Here is a 13,621-nt window from a genome sequence, read left to right on the forward strand (position 1 = left end):
GAAGTACAGGGGTGATGTACACAGTCTCATTTCCTCCCAATTTGTCTGTCTATACTACTTAGTTGTGTCTCTCTCCTTACCATTGTGCTATGGAACTCTGGACTGGGGAAAGGAGAGGGAGCAAGTAGTCTTTAGTTGTTTTTTACCAACTTTGGTTTTGAGTGATTCCCAAAAGACATAGATCTACTTAGTTTGTCTTAAATCAAGAATGGGAATAAGTTTTACTTAGCACCCCCATGTTTACCCCAATTAGTGTCTAGTGGCTTCTCAAAACTGGCACACACAGTGCTGAGAGGTCGGAGGACAGCCTTAGGTATTCATTCATACCTAAGAGACAGGATCTCTTGCACACTGCTGTACACACAAGGATAATGGCTGGTGAATTTCATGGAGTCTCCTGTCTGTTGCTCGGTTTACCACAGGAGCACTGGGATGCATTACTATTCTTCCTGACTTTATATGGATTCTGGGGATTGGACCTCAAGTCCTCATGCTTGTGAGCCAAGCAAATTATCCTGAGCCATCTCTCCAGCACTCCAAGTTTTATTAGCCTGTTTAATTGTAAGCAGATTCATAATAAACTTGTGACATAATCCAGAAAAGCTGACTGTTGTATCATTCAATTAGTTTGGGAGATTTATTTTCTCAATGAGTAGAGTATATTACACTTCTAGGTAATCGTAACAGCACTAAACACAGATTATGGTTTTTGAACTAAAATTTATCTCAGATTTATGGCACATATTTAGTCATACTTTTCTTCTAAACTTGTTTATTGAGACAAGATCTCTTACAGACCAGATTGGCCTCATTTCCTGTGTAGCTGGTGTTGACTTTGAATTTCTGGCTCTCCAGAGTTCTAGAATTACAGTTTTGTGCTGCCATACTACAACTGTGTTGGAACATTTACGGGTTTACAGGATTTTGACCTCTTTTGCTGCAGAGCACATACTTTTTTTGGTTTTTCGAGACAGGGTTTCTCTGTATAGCCCTGGCTGTCCTGGAACTCACTTTGTAGACCAGGCTGGCCTCGAACTCAGAAATCCTCCTGCCTCTGCCTCCCGAGTGCTGGGATTAAAGGCGTGCGCCACCACGCCCAGCGAGCACATACTTTAGATTCAATGGTTTTGTGATTTTGCTTCTTATCAAACAATTTATTACATTTATTTCCAATTTGGTGGAACTGGGGGAACCACTGTGTTAAATTAAGTCAGGCAAATATCACATGCTTTCTCTGGTGAGAGACAAGGAACAAAGAGTGGGGGACATGTAAGACAGGAAGGCGGGCATAAAGGATAACATACATGAATAGAAGAAATGTCACAAATTTGATTATATCAATCTATAATAAAGAAAATTGTTGACAGGAGTTCAGAAAAATCCACCAAGGAATAAAAAGTGATTAAGCAAAGAAATTACTGATAAAAATTGTAAATTTAAACATTTACATTTATCTTATGTGTTTGCCTCACCTGTGCCAGGGGTACATGTGGATCCTAGGGATTGAAGTCAGGTTTCAGGCAACATAATTTGTAAACAGTACACTATTGCATACTATCCTGGAAGTTGTGGTGTACATCCTTAATACCTAGGAGTTTGAGGCAGGATGCTTGTGAGTTTAAGGGCATCCTCTGTCTTAAAAACAGACAAAAAAGCTGGCACAGAAGACTGTTAAATCTCTCCATTTTTATGGAAAAAAAAACTAAATATAGTAGAAAGCTGCCAATAGAAACCATTTTAGAAGGAACAGTGTTTCCTTAAATCCTATTAGCACAATAGTGCAACTGTGCTAATCTCTTAAGACAAGGATTAAATTATTATTGATGTTATTAGCTGCCCAGAGAAGGGCCAAATTAAACAAAGTATCATAAACTACTAATGCCCTGATGCTTGAAAGGCATATGTAAACATTAATCTTACTTTCCAGCTACACTGGGTGAGTTTGCCATCTAGTTACCTGTAAACAAACACTAAAAAAGAAGTTCTGAGGTTACAGATTTCCTCTTCGGTGTGCTGCTGTGGCAATTAGAAGCTGCATCCTGAGCTCAGGCTTCAATTAACAAGTATCTCTAGTGCTCAATATTTGCAGGCTAGAGACTCACACAAGTGAATCAGCTTAGGAGTGTGGTAAAACTTTAGCCCAATCAAGGAAGAATCAGTGAAATTATGCCTAACAAGTTTATTTTTAATTAACTGAAAGCATGCTTACATTTTGAATTACAGACTAATGGTCAAACTAGTGGTAAAGAACAGCGTTACTTTTAAAACTGTTTAAACTCCAAGGTGAACTAAGATTTAAGGTCCTCTTTGGTCTTTCTGAAGTGCATGCCTTTTTAATCAGTTCAGTTAAACCTGTACAGTGTGTACAGATCATAGAGACTGTCCTGGTTTGCTTCCTGTTGGTGTGACAAACAGTTACCAAAAGCAACCTTGGGAAAAAGAGTTTATGTCACTTCTATATAGCTCAGAATCCATCATAAAGGGAAGTTAGGGCAGGAACAGAAGTAGAGGCTACTTACACTGCTTAGACTGTCTTGCCCAACCCGCTTTCTAATGCAGTCCAGGACCACTTGCCCAGGGATGGCCTGCTTGATCGTCATGGGCCTGGCCCTTCCACATCAGTCATTAATCCAGAAAATGCCTTATAGATAGGTGTAGGTGTGTGCATGTGTGTGTTTATATAATTTGTTTTATTTATTTCAAATGGCGTCTCACTGTGTAGCTCTGACTAGCCTGGAACTCACTATGTAGATGGAGCATGCTAGTCTTGAACACTAAGAGATCTCCCTACTGGGAATAAAAGTGTGTGCCACCATACCCTGCCTATATGCCAGTTTGAAGGTACATTTTAAATTTTCTCTATTGAGGTTCCCTCCCTAGATGAGACCAGGAGCTTGTATCAGGTTGACAGAACTAATCAACACAGGGTTCAGTTCATCTCCTGACATGAAATTAGCCATTATCAGTTGAGATTTTGTTCCAATTAAAAAAAAAATTGTGGAGAGGGGGTTCTGAGAATTCAAATCCAAGGGCTTGTGCATGTTAGATAAGTGCCCTACCATTGAGTGATATCCAAGCCCTATAAAAATATCTTAGTTTATGCTTCCGTAAAGAAAGTTTGAGTCCTGAACATTTCATTTTAGTTGTGTAAATTCAGATGTAGTATGTTACATTTGTCTTTAGAGATAAATGGAGTTTCTGACAGAAGAAAACTATTGTGGATAGAGAAGATATACTTAAAAGCTCCTAGTGTGACAAGAGCCAAGGGTGCCAGGGGTTTGTTGTTTGTTTTTACTCATAATGATGGAACATTTTCCAAAGATCAGAGAGTGAAGAATAAAGCAGACTCTTGATTTCTGTTCTGCTAGCCAGGTGCTTGTACTTGAGATTTGTAAAACTGACCACGATTGTGGATGGTAAATGACTTGCTTAAAACACAGTACAGGGCCAGAGAGAGCGCTCAGCAGTTAAGAACACTGGCTGCATCTAATCAGTTCAGGGTAGACCACGCCCTCTCTGGCCTCCAGGGGCACCTGGTGCACATGTGGTGCATGATACAAAGTGCATGATTTAAAAAGTGAAAATCACTACAGATTTCACTTATGTGAAAATAAGAAACCACCCAAGAGAATTGCAGGTAGAGTACTAATTAGAAGAAGGAATAGCTCATTTGGAGAGAGTTTTTTGTGACATTCCTTGCTGAATGAAGATCAAGAATGGCAAATATACCTCTAATCTATTTTGGGTTGGTTTTATTGTTTTGAGAAAGGACTTACTATGTAAGCTGGCCTAGAACGTTCAGTTCAGCCGTCCTCTGGAGTGCTCTGGTCAGAGGCACAAGCTACTTGCAGGGCTGAATGGACTTTTTCGCTATGCTGGGAATCAAATGTACCTTTTATTTTCTTATTAATTCAGTTATGCTCCAGTATTTCCTGCTTTCTAGTGCGTAAATATCATACTGTTGGTTGCTTGCATCCATTCTGTCCTGCATGTGGAGGTCATAAGACAAACTTTGGGGAGTAAATTCTCTCTCTCTACCCACTGTGTGGGTTTCAGGAATCTAATCCAGGTCATCAGACTTGGTGACAAGCCCTTTTACCTACTGAACCATCTTGTTGTTTTAATTAAAATAAGGTCATTGGGATTTTTATTTTTTAATCTTTATAGCTTAGTTCTTTAACATGTATATAACTCTTAGCTCAGCTCTTAGAAAACAGTAAATATTCTTCACTGTTCTTCACATACTCATAAGTGTAAAGAGTGCACATTATGTTTGCAATACAGAGATAAACTATAGTTTATATCCAAAATAATACTGTGTAGTAAATAACAAGTATTCCTCTTTATTAACCTCTGAGGGGTGGTAGTAGGTCTTTGGCAGTATTTTTGTTCTTACCATGTTTATGAGGTTTATACCACATTGACAACAAAGTTACAGATGGACCAGAGATGATCAAAGCATGGCAGTACTACAGCATTCACTTTTATGATGTCCTTAATTTCCTCTCTAGCATCTCCTCTACTATCTGCCATTCTGAGAACTGTGTTTTCTTACTCTCCTGCTCCCTTCCGGCTCTCAGAGCAGAGCACTCCATGTCAGAGTCATCAGAAACTTGCTAAACAGCGATTGACTTGGTTCTTTTTCTTTCCTTTCCACCTTCCCCTCCTTTTTTGCTAGCATATACCTGTTAGAAGGTAGGAAACCACGCCCTTTTCCTGTTTAGTGCCTGTTACCAAGGAGACCCTTAAATTTAAGACTGAGAGAAAAAAACTGTAAAAGCACGGTGTTAAGCACGTTTTATTTTATTTTATCTTATTTTTTTGTATGTGTGAGCATAAACAAGTCTTTAAACTTGGAGTCCCCGAGGAAAATTTCACTGTCACACATAGTGAAGAGTGTTGTTCATGGTTTTAAATTGCTACAGACTTACACAAATGTAAGGAGATTTAAACTGCAGTCTAGATTTTTACATTACAGTTGTTTACTTTCAGACTTAGAAGTTTGTCTTCATTTCCTTAGCAGAGCCTTTAGTTTTGTGTTGTTTCCTTTATTTGGCTTTTTGTTGCTGTTTGAGGATTTTCATTTGCTTTTTTTTTTTTTTTTTTTTTTTTTATCTTGAGACAAGATCATGATTTCTAGCCCAGGTTAGCTTAGAACTTGGGATGTTTTTGCCTCAGCCTCCCTAGTACTGAATAAATGTAGCTAAAGTTTATTGGATGGACTGGAGAGGCCATCCTTAGTTAAACATAACATTTGTATATGAAGTACAGTCTTTCAGCTGATAGTATAGAACTTTTACCATAAGTATTGTCAAGTCTTTTTTCAGCAAGGTCACTAAAAGTACATTGAGAAAAAATACAGTGTAGGCAGACATTCATCACTCTACTTAAGTGTTTTTACTTCAGGTCTTAGCCTGAAGTCTGTCTTTAGGGGTTACTATTACTAGGTATTTGGGGAACAAGAACTTGAGTTCCCCAAGCTGTGATATTTTTTTATCTCAAACCTTTTTGTATGAGAAGGTCCATTGCTAGAGACAGTCCGTGCAGCCTGTCTATTTTGTGTTTAGAGTTCCTCTTGCCCTGCTGACAGAGCTATCACACTGGAAACCTCAGCTGTCCTTCATAGGCTTGTTCTCCATGTCAGTATGGCCAGCATGAACTATCCTTTCTTCTCCCTCTTTTTCCCAGATATCTCCCGGGGCCAATTCAGCACCTCTACCTGGCCATCCTAACAAGGTGATTGGTGAAAGGGTGAGACTTGAGAGCCTGTTCCCTCTCCTCCCAAGTGATCAGAACACTACCATTCAAGAGGATGCTCACTTCAAAGCTTTCTTCCAGGTTCTTACATGTTTACCCTTTCCCTACACAGGGCTGAAAGTCAGACACATGCTAGCTTGTTTCTAGGAAGGCTTAACAAGCTTGTGAGTATCCTCTTCCTTTCTGTTGTGTGTGGAAATTAACACTCTTCTCAGAGACTTCTTGAAGGTAACTCTGAGCTTTTCTGAAGAATCTCTTCTCTTGAGCTACTGTTCATTATTTTGCTACTTAATACTCTGTTTTTTTTTTAAATCTTTTATGTCTTAATCATTTGTTCTAACCATTCAGTTTCTGTAGGAAGATAGAAGATAGTAAAATATGTAGGGTGTAGGAAAGGATAAATGAAAGCGTCTGTTTTAAGCCATCACTGCTTGCTTAGTGCCCAGAACATATGGTGTTTCCTTTCTGTACTTCCTAGCACCTATACATAAAAACTTGATTTAAAGAAATTATATATAAGATGAAAATGAGTACTGATACATTAAAACCATCTTTGGGTTATTAAAACATTGCTCGGATTTGCTCATACAAATCACTGGCTGTTGAACTTTGACTATTTAAAGAGAAATGCTTACGGTTGGCATGTGCTGTGAATATCTGCAGGTGATCCAGGACTCTTTAGTCTGGTATTCCTTTTAGAATTTGCGCTGGATTCTCTGTTATGTGTGTATTGTGTTACTGTTTTTAAATCTCAGAGTAAGCTAGGCATCTTGTTTTAAGTAAGGAAATAGGCTTTTAAAAGTTCAAAGTACACACTTCCATCCAATTTATTTGTAGAGCAAGGGCCTCATCTGATTTTAGCTGTGTTGTGTTTACTATATCACACTACCTTTAGATATTCATATTTCTGTAAATTTATTTGTAAGTATTTAGCACAACATAACTGTTTCAGGAGGCATAGTTGTTTGTAAATTGTGTGGCACATTGACTACTGGGTTGTTGTTGTTTGTTTTTTTGTTTGTTTGTTTGTTTTCCTGAGACAGGGTTTCTCTGTGTAGCCCTGGCTGTCCTGGAACTCACTCTGTAGACCAGGCTGGCCTCGAACTCAGAAATCCACCTGCCTCTGCCTCCCAAGTGCTGGGATTAAAGGTTTGCGCCACCACTGCCTGGCTGATTACTATTTTGATTACAGCATTGAGTGCACATAGAAGCTCAGTATAGTTAGGTGACTGATGCTTAAGAAATTTAAAGCCAGGGTTAGCAGCAAGTGCCTCTAATTCCAGCACTCTTGCGCCTGAAGGAGGCAGATTTCTGCAAGATCAACCTATTCTACATATTGTTCTGGGACTGCCAAGGCTATGTATATATATAGAGAGAGACCTCCCCCCCCCCCCAAAAAAAAAAAAAAGAAACAAAACTGGAAGGAAAGAAAGGAAGGACAAGAAAGAAACTTTAAGGCTGGATATTATGTCACGTACCTTTGTTTGGGAGGCAGAGACAGGCAGATCTATTGAGTTTAAGGCCAGCCTGGTCTACATAGTTAGTTTCAGGCCAGCCAGGACTATCCTGTATCCAAAAAAATAAATAAATAATTTTTTAAATTGCTAAACAATACATTTAACTACAGACACTAATAAATACTTCTCATTTTCTGTGTTCTCCATATTCTTTTGAAGGTTTCAGGAATGAATATTAACTTTTAACTTAGTAATTACAAGTGCAATAGACTAAACCCTTGTTTTAAAAATAAAGTTAAAAGTTAGATCTAATTGTACTTGGCGTTTTCCTGTTTTGCTTTTTTTTCCTCCAAAGCTGTTGGCAGTTGAATTGAGATCTTTGCCCATGTTAGTCATGTGCTACACCCTCTAACTAGTCATATCGTATGCTCTAATCCCTGGGGTTTATTGAAAGTAAGAAGTATTTTAATTTTGTTTATAGTGTTAATTTAGTCTTACTCTACCTTTAGAACAAGGCTTTCTACTGTATTCTTTAGGGGAGAGCCAGAGAGTTTTCTCTACTCATTTACTGCCCTGGATAAGAAAGCAGGTGGATCTTAAGAAGTCCTGAGAAATACTGATACACTGGCTAATTCTCTGTCAGAAAGAGCGTCATTTGTTAGTTTCACCTGTGCCTCTCCTCTTCAAAAACCTGGTGTGATGTAGACATTACTCAGCATTGCTCAGTGGTAAAGAGCACTTCCTGTTCTTACCATGAAGAGTGGAGTTTGCATCCCAGTTCCCACTAAGACAGCTCACAAATGTTTGTAATTCCAGCTATAAGGAATCTGAAATCCACAGACACATGTAATGAATAAAAATAAAACCTTATTACTACATGAGAAGGAGATTCCCAGAAAGCCATCCCCTTAGTCTAGCCTCCTGACGTTGGCTTTCCATAGGTACCTTTTACTTTGCCTTCTTTCTAAATATTTTTAAATGATTGTGTGCACGTGTGTGGGCATGTATATGTGTGTGCGCGCCCCTGGAGCTAGAACCTGGGCAATAGACCCTGTGAGCCACCTATATGAATAATAGGCTCCAAGAGCAGTATGTGCTCTTAAATGTCAAGCCATCTCTCCTGCCATTTATTCATCTAATTTGCTTACAAACTTACTTACTTATTTGTTGGGTTGTTTTTTTTTTTTTTTAAATAATAATTTGTTAAAATTTTGAGCCAAGGACTTGCTATGTTCAGCTGGTATTAACAGGTCTCTGCTGCCAGGCTCAACCTTTTTTTTTGTTGTTGTTTTTCCTCCTTTCTCAAAACATCCTCTGTTTCCTAGGTGAGGTTTCCATTTTCCAAGAACTCAGCTCCCCTGTAGCTTTCCTTTAGGCATAAAATAACTTTTTATTGTAAACATGGAGTTGGACATATGGCTCATTATTAGGACAGTCGTGGCAGAGAAAGTATTGTTCTTTGTCCTTACTCTTGTTTCTGATAGTTTTCACTAGCGAAGAGACAAGGCAGCTAGGTTGGCAGGGCCCCCAAAGATCCTTTGCCGTCCTAACCCAACCATACCTCCCTGCCTAAAGTGATTCTGGGTCTCAGACCCAGCTCGTAAGCTTGTAAGGCAAACACTTTACTATATATATTGGACTATATCCAATTAGTAAATAGATTCTTCCCAATGTTGTGACCCTTAATTTCACTGCTACTTCTTAACTGTAATTTTGCTATTAGGAATCATAATGTGAATATCTGGAAGCCAACCCCTGTGAATGGTTGATGGACCCCCACAGGTTGAGAACCTCTGCCCTAGCCTATCACCAGTGTTAGTGAACAAAAGCTTTTGTCATTTATGACCTTTGGTGACCAGTTGTGTCACTCTGTTAAGTATTTGTGCTTTGTTCTTGTTTTCCTAGTGTTGGTGAGAGGTCAACCTTCTTGTACCTTGTCTTTTGAGATAGGGTCTCACTGGCCTGGACCTTCTCATAGTAGATTACACTGGCTGGCCAAGCACTCTGTTGTCTGTCCCCCAATGCTGGGATTAGCTTTGCTTTTTATGGGCTTTTTGTGGAGAGAGCTCTGTAGACTCCCATTTTGAGTTATGGTTCATCATGGCAGTTGGGATGGGAGGCAGTGGGGTGTCACCATGCCACCTCCTTCCTACCCCCCATTCAAAAAGCAGAGTTGCTCAACTTCCTTCCTTGGTTCAGTCCAAAACCCCAGGCATTGTATTAAGAATTGATCTTCTTGCCTCAGTTAACCTTACCTAGAAACTTCTCAGACATGCTCATGGGCGTGGCTCTACCCCATCGTGTTAGTTTAGATGAACCTTTATACCTCTCAACATAAGCCAGTTCCTTCCTTCTTTGGGAATGTAGTCCTCGAAAAGTTGAGTGATTTTTTTTTTTTTTTTTAAAGCCAGGCACGTTTTAGTCATCAGATAGAAGCTGGAACCTGCTACACACCCACCTGCCTCTTTCCACCCTTGATTCCCAGTCTGCACCACTCTGGATAGTAAGGTAGTAGCTGTAGGTTTTAACATTTTACACACTTAAATTGTCAACATCTGGTAGGTTGAAAACTTAGCCCAACGTTACAGAAAAGAATTCCCCCCTGAGAATTCAAAACAAATTTTTTTCGAAAAGACAGGCCCATCTAATAATTCAGTCGTTTTCTGAGTTTGGTTCTAGTAGCACCAAGTGTCACTGGGAATCATACATCAGAAGTAGCAATTCGTATTAGGTAGGTGGGGCACACCTTTTTAATTCCAGTGTTTAGAAGGTAGAAGTGGGTAGATCTCAAGGCCGGGCTGGGCTACTTAGACACTGTCTTCAAAAACAAAAAGTATGTAATAGAATACAACATAAACCTGCCTGTAATCCCACACTCAGAAAAGGGAGGAGGAGGATTAGAAGTTCAGTCATTCTTCCCTATAGAGCAAGTTGGAGGCTTGTCTGGGCAGTTACTTGGAAGTAATTTTCTTGCTTTTCTGTATGTACATGATATATGTACATACGTGTGCATGTGTGCTGGTGCTCTTAAAGTTTGGGGATTCTCATTATAAAGCCTGGCTTTCTTATTAAAGAAATTAAAAACAAGTATATTTAAATAATACCATTAAGAGAATATAGGTTAGGTCATATTTTGCTAAATCATTTTGAAATATCAAATGTAACCATTTAGGTGTGGTTTTTTTTTTTGTTTTGTTTTGTTTTTGTTTTTGTTTTTGTTTTTTTTGAGACAGGGTTTCTCTGTGTAGCCCTGGCTGTCCTGGAACTCACTCTGTAGACCAGGCTGGCCTCTGAACTCAGAAACCCGCCTGCCTCTGCCTCCCAAGTGCTGGGATTAAAGGCGTGCGCCACCATGCCTGGCTTTTTTTTTTTTTTTAATTTAAGAGAACGGGTCTGTCTCATGTAGCATAAACTGGCCTTGAACTCACTATGTTAACCAAGGATGACCTCAGATTACCAATCTTCTGGCCTTTCTCTCCCAAGTTCTGGAATTATACTCTAGGTTCAGCTCCATTTATCAGTTTGCTTTGTTACTAAAATCAATTGTTTTCTGTGCTTGTCTTTTTAAAAATAGGACATTGTTGGAGCTAGAAAGGTGGCTTACCTGGTCAAAGCACTTGTTGGTTTTGCATTGGACTGAGGTTCGGTTTCTAGCCCCTGTATGGCTGATAACCATTTGTAGCTCTAGTTCCAGAGGATCTGATGTCCTCCCAGTCTTCAGAGGCACTGGATACACATGGTGCACAGACATGCAGGCATAACACCAAGCATAAAATAAAAATAAATGTGAAGCTATTGAGTGTGTTCACGACAAATATCAGTTATTTTGTAAATCAATTAAAAGTCTTCTAATGACTAATAATTAAAACTTGGGGGGGGGGTGTAGATTAGGTAGTATAGAAATAGGAACAGTCTTTCCAACAAAATGTAGCCTGTCAGATTTTCAGTTAATTTGGGATTTTTGCAGTTTTGATGAGATTTAATTGGAAATCAAATTGGTTGGGGAATCCTGGAGTTAATAGCAGTTACATGGTTGTATAGATTTTATAGCTATGAAGCTTATATTGTGACCTTTGAAGATTGGATGATGCTCCTGAAGTGCTATGACATTCAAAAGAGAATTGTTGACTTTACTTTATATAAGATTTATTTTGTCAATGTAACCATCACTGAAGAAATAACTGCCCAGACAACAAGAATGGTAGAGTTGTGTGGTTAGCATCCAAGGTCAGGGCCTACTCAGGAAAGGAGGGCCTCTTCCTAACCAAACTTATCACTAGCTAAAGGATGTGCGGATGGATAGCTTATAGCATAGTGGCAGTTTCCAGGTGGGCTAGGATTTCTAGAAGGTCAGGCACTAGATAGGAGTTAGCTGTTTGTTTGTTTGTTTTTTGGTTTTTCGAGACAGGGTTTCCCTGTGTAGCCCTGGCTGTCCTGGAACTCACTTTGTAGACCAGGCTGGCCTCGAACTCAGAAATCCGCCTGCCTCTGCCTCCCGAGTGCTGGGATTAAAGGCGTGCGCCGCCACACCCGGCTGTTTGTTTGTTTTTTAAAGATAAATTTTATTTATATGAGTACACTGTCGCTGTCTTTGGACACACCAGAAGAGGGCATCAGATCCCTTTTCAGATGGTTGTGAGCCACCATGTGGTTGCTGGGAATTGAACTCGGGACCTCTGAAAGAGCAGTCAGTGCTCTTAACCACTGAGCCATCTCCAGTCCCCGTTTGTTTCTTATATGTCATGTCATCTAATGTGGTTTTTCCAAACAGTTCAATTTTTATATGTATATTTACTGTCCAACCCCCTTTTCTCTACCCCTGCCTCTACATTTCTAAATTTAGGATTTAAATTTGGATTGCTAGTACAATGTATATCTTTTGTTTTTTTAATGAGAAATGCATTTTTTTTACTTATTGCATATGAAGTAATGTAAAATCCTTATGGGTTAATTCAGTCGATCCTTTTTGTTGCATTGGCAGAGTGAAGATAGTCCAAGTCCTAAGAGACAGCGCCTCTCTCATTCAGTCTTTGATTATACATCAGCATCACCAGCTCCCTCACCACCAATGCGACCATGGGAGATGACATCAAATAGGCAGCCCCCTTCAGTTCGACCAAATCAACATCACTTCTCAGGGGAGCGCTGTAACACACCTGCACGCAACAGAAGAAGGTTCGTTGGTCACTGTTTGTTTCTTTACTTCCACTGGTGGGTTTGGGAATAGTTTTTAGTGTCAGAAAGCATATTTTTGTGGATATTTGATAAATATGTCTGTACCTGCACATTATGTATATTCATGCATAAAAATTACAAGTTATTTAGGTTTCTATCTTAAGTTATAAGGAATTGATTAAGTGCCTTATTAATAAGTGAAGAAACTGAAAGAGACTAAGTGAATCTTGGCCATTATATATAAATTCAGCTGCCTTATGATTTAGAATGGATTATGAAGCTGGAATATATCTTAAAGGTAGATTATTTGCCTCATATCCATAAAGTCCTGTGTGGGCATAATGTTACTGTACACTGTTGTAATTATCTTGCATTATTTAAGTGCTGACTTTTCTGCCCCCAAGTTTGGTTGCAGTCAGGACGTGTCATCTGGCATCGTAATGCTTATTCTAAGACTTTCCTGGCTCACTGTTGTGTAAACACTGCTCCCCACTTAGTCTCTGATTTGTCAACAAAAGCTGATCAACCAATGTCTGAGCAGGGGAGAGAACAGAGCTGGACTTCTGATTGGGGGGGGGGGCATTTCACATCAAGGAGGGTTGGGGAGACACATGAAAACGCATCTGAGGCAGTACTAAAATGCAAGTATCGTGGAGGCTTTGGCTGGGAGGTAGCAAGGCTGGCTAGAGCATTAGAATAGATTAATAACTGCTTAGATATTATGCTGTAAAGCTTGGTTAAATAAATCTTACAGTCTCTGTCTCATTTATTTGGGAGCTAGCTGAGACAAAGAAAAATAGTTCACTTTTCAAATTTTTATAACAGTCCTGAGTTCAGTATCCCCAACATGCCCCTCTTCTTATGGGCTAGTCTACAGTCCTGACAATTGAAAAATGTGTTCTCTACCTTATAACTATCAGAACGTATTAAAGCTTAGAGATGCCCTACGTCTGCCCTTCCAGCCTTTTCATCCTTAAGAGCTGCGTTTCTCACAGACTGGCGGAAAGTTCATCTGTGAAAGCAGTGTGGCACTTGCCCTTCCTCCTAGAGGAGTTCATTCCTTCCTCAGTTCATTGGCCAGAGATCACTTTATTTCAAGCAAATCAGTGTGAGTTGAGGTTCCTGCTTGCATGTATGCAATAATAGTAATCAGAAGAATAAATAACTTAGGGAATTTTGGGACTAAATGGTTTTGTGCCTCTACAAAAGAACTCATGTAGTGAAGCTTTAAC

At 39.4% G+C, this 13,621-nt stretch overlaps 1 protein-coding gene across 16 annotated transcripts in view; it reads left to right on the forward strand.

The window, feature by feature from the left end:
• Positions 1-13,621, forward strand: part of Rnf38 (ring finger protein 38) — a 109,645-nt gene that overhangs the window by 72,269 nt on the left and 23,755 nt on the right. For 6 of the 16 annotated variants that reach the window (XM_021159943.3, XM_085839333.1, XM_021159932.3 and 3 more), the window contains one exon: positions 12,196-12,389. In XM_021159943.3, coding sequence (XP_021015602.2) covers positions 12,196-12,389 — 194 coding nt within the window. Of the gene's footprint in view, positions 1-5,688; positions 5,839-9,621; positions 9,723-12,195; positions 12,390-13,621 lie in introns of those variants that run through there. The other 10 variants (XM_085839330.1, XM_085839331.1, XM_085839332.1 and 7 more) reach the window with 5 other exon arrangements.

This window comes from Mus caroli, unplaced genomic scaffold, assembly GCF_978045245.1.
Source record: "Mus caroli unplaced genomic scaffold, Mus_caroli_1 scaffold_6, whole genome shotgun sequence".
Lineage (NCBI taxonomy): Eukaryota > Metazoa > Chordata > Mammalia > Rodentia > Muridae > Mus > Mus caroli.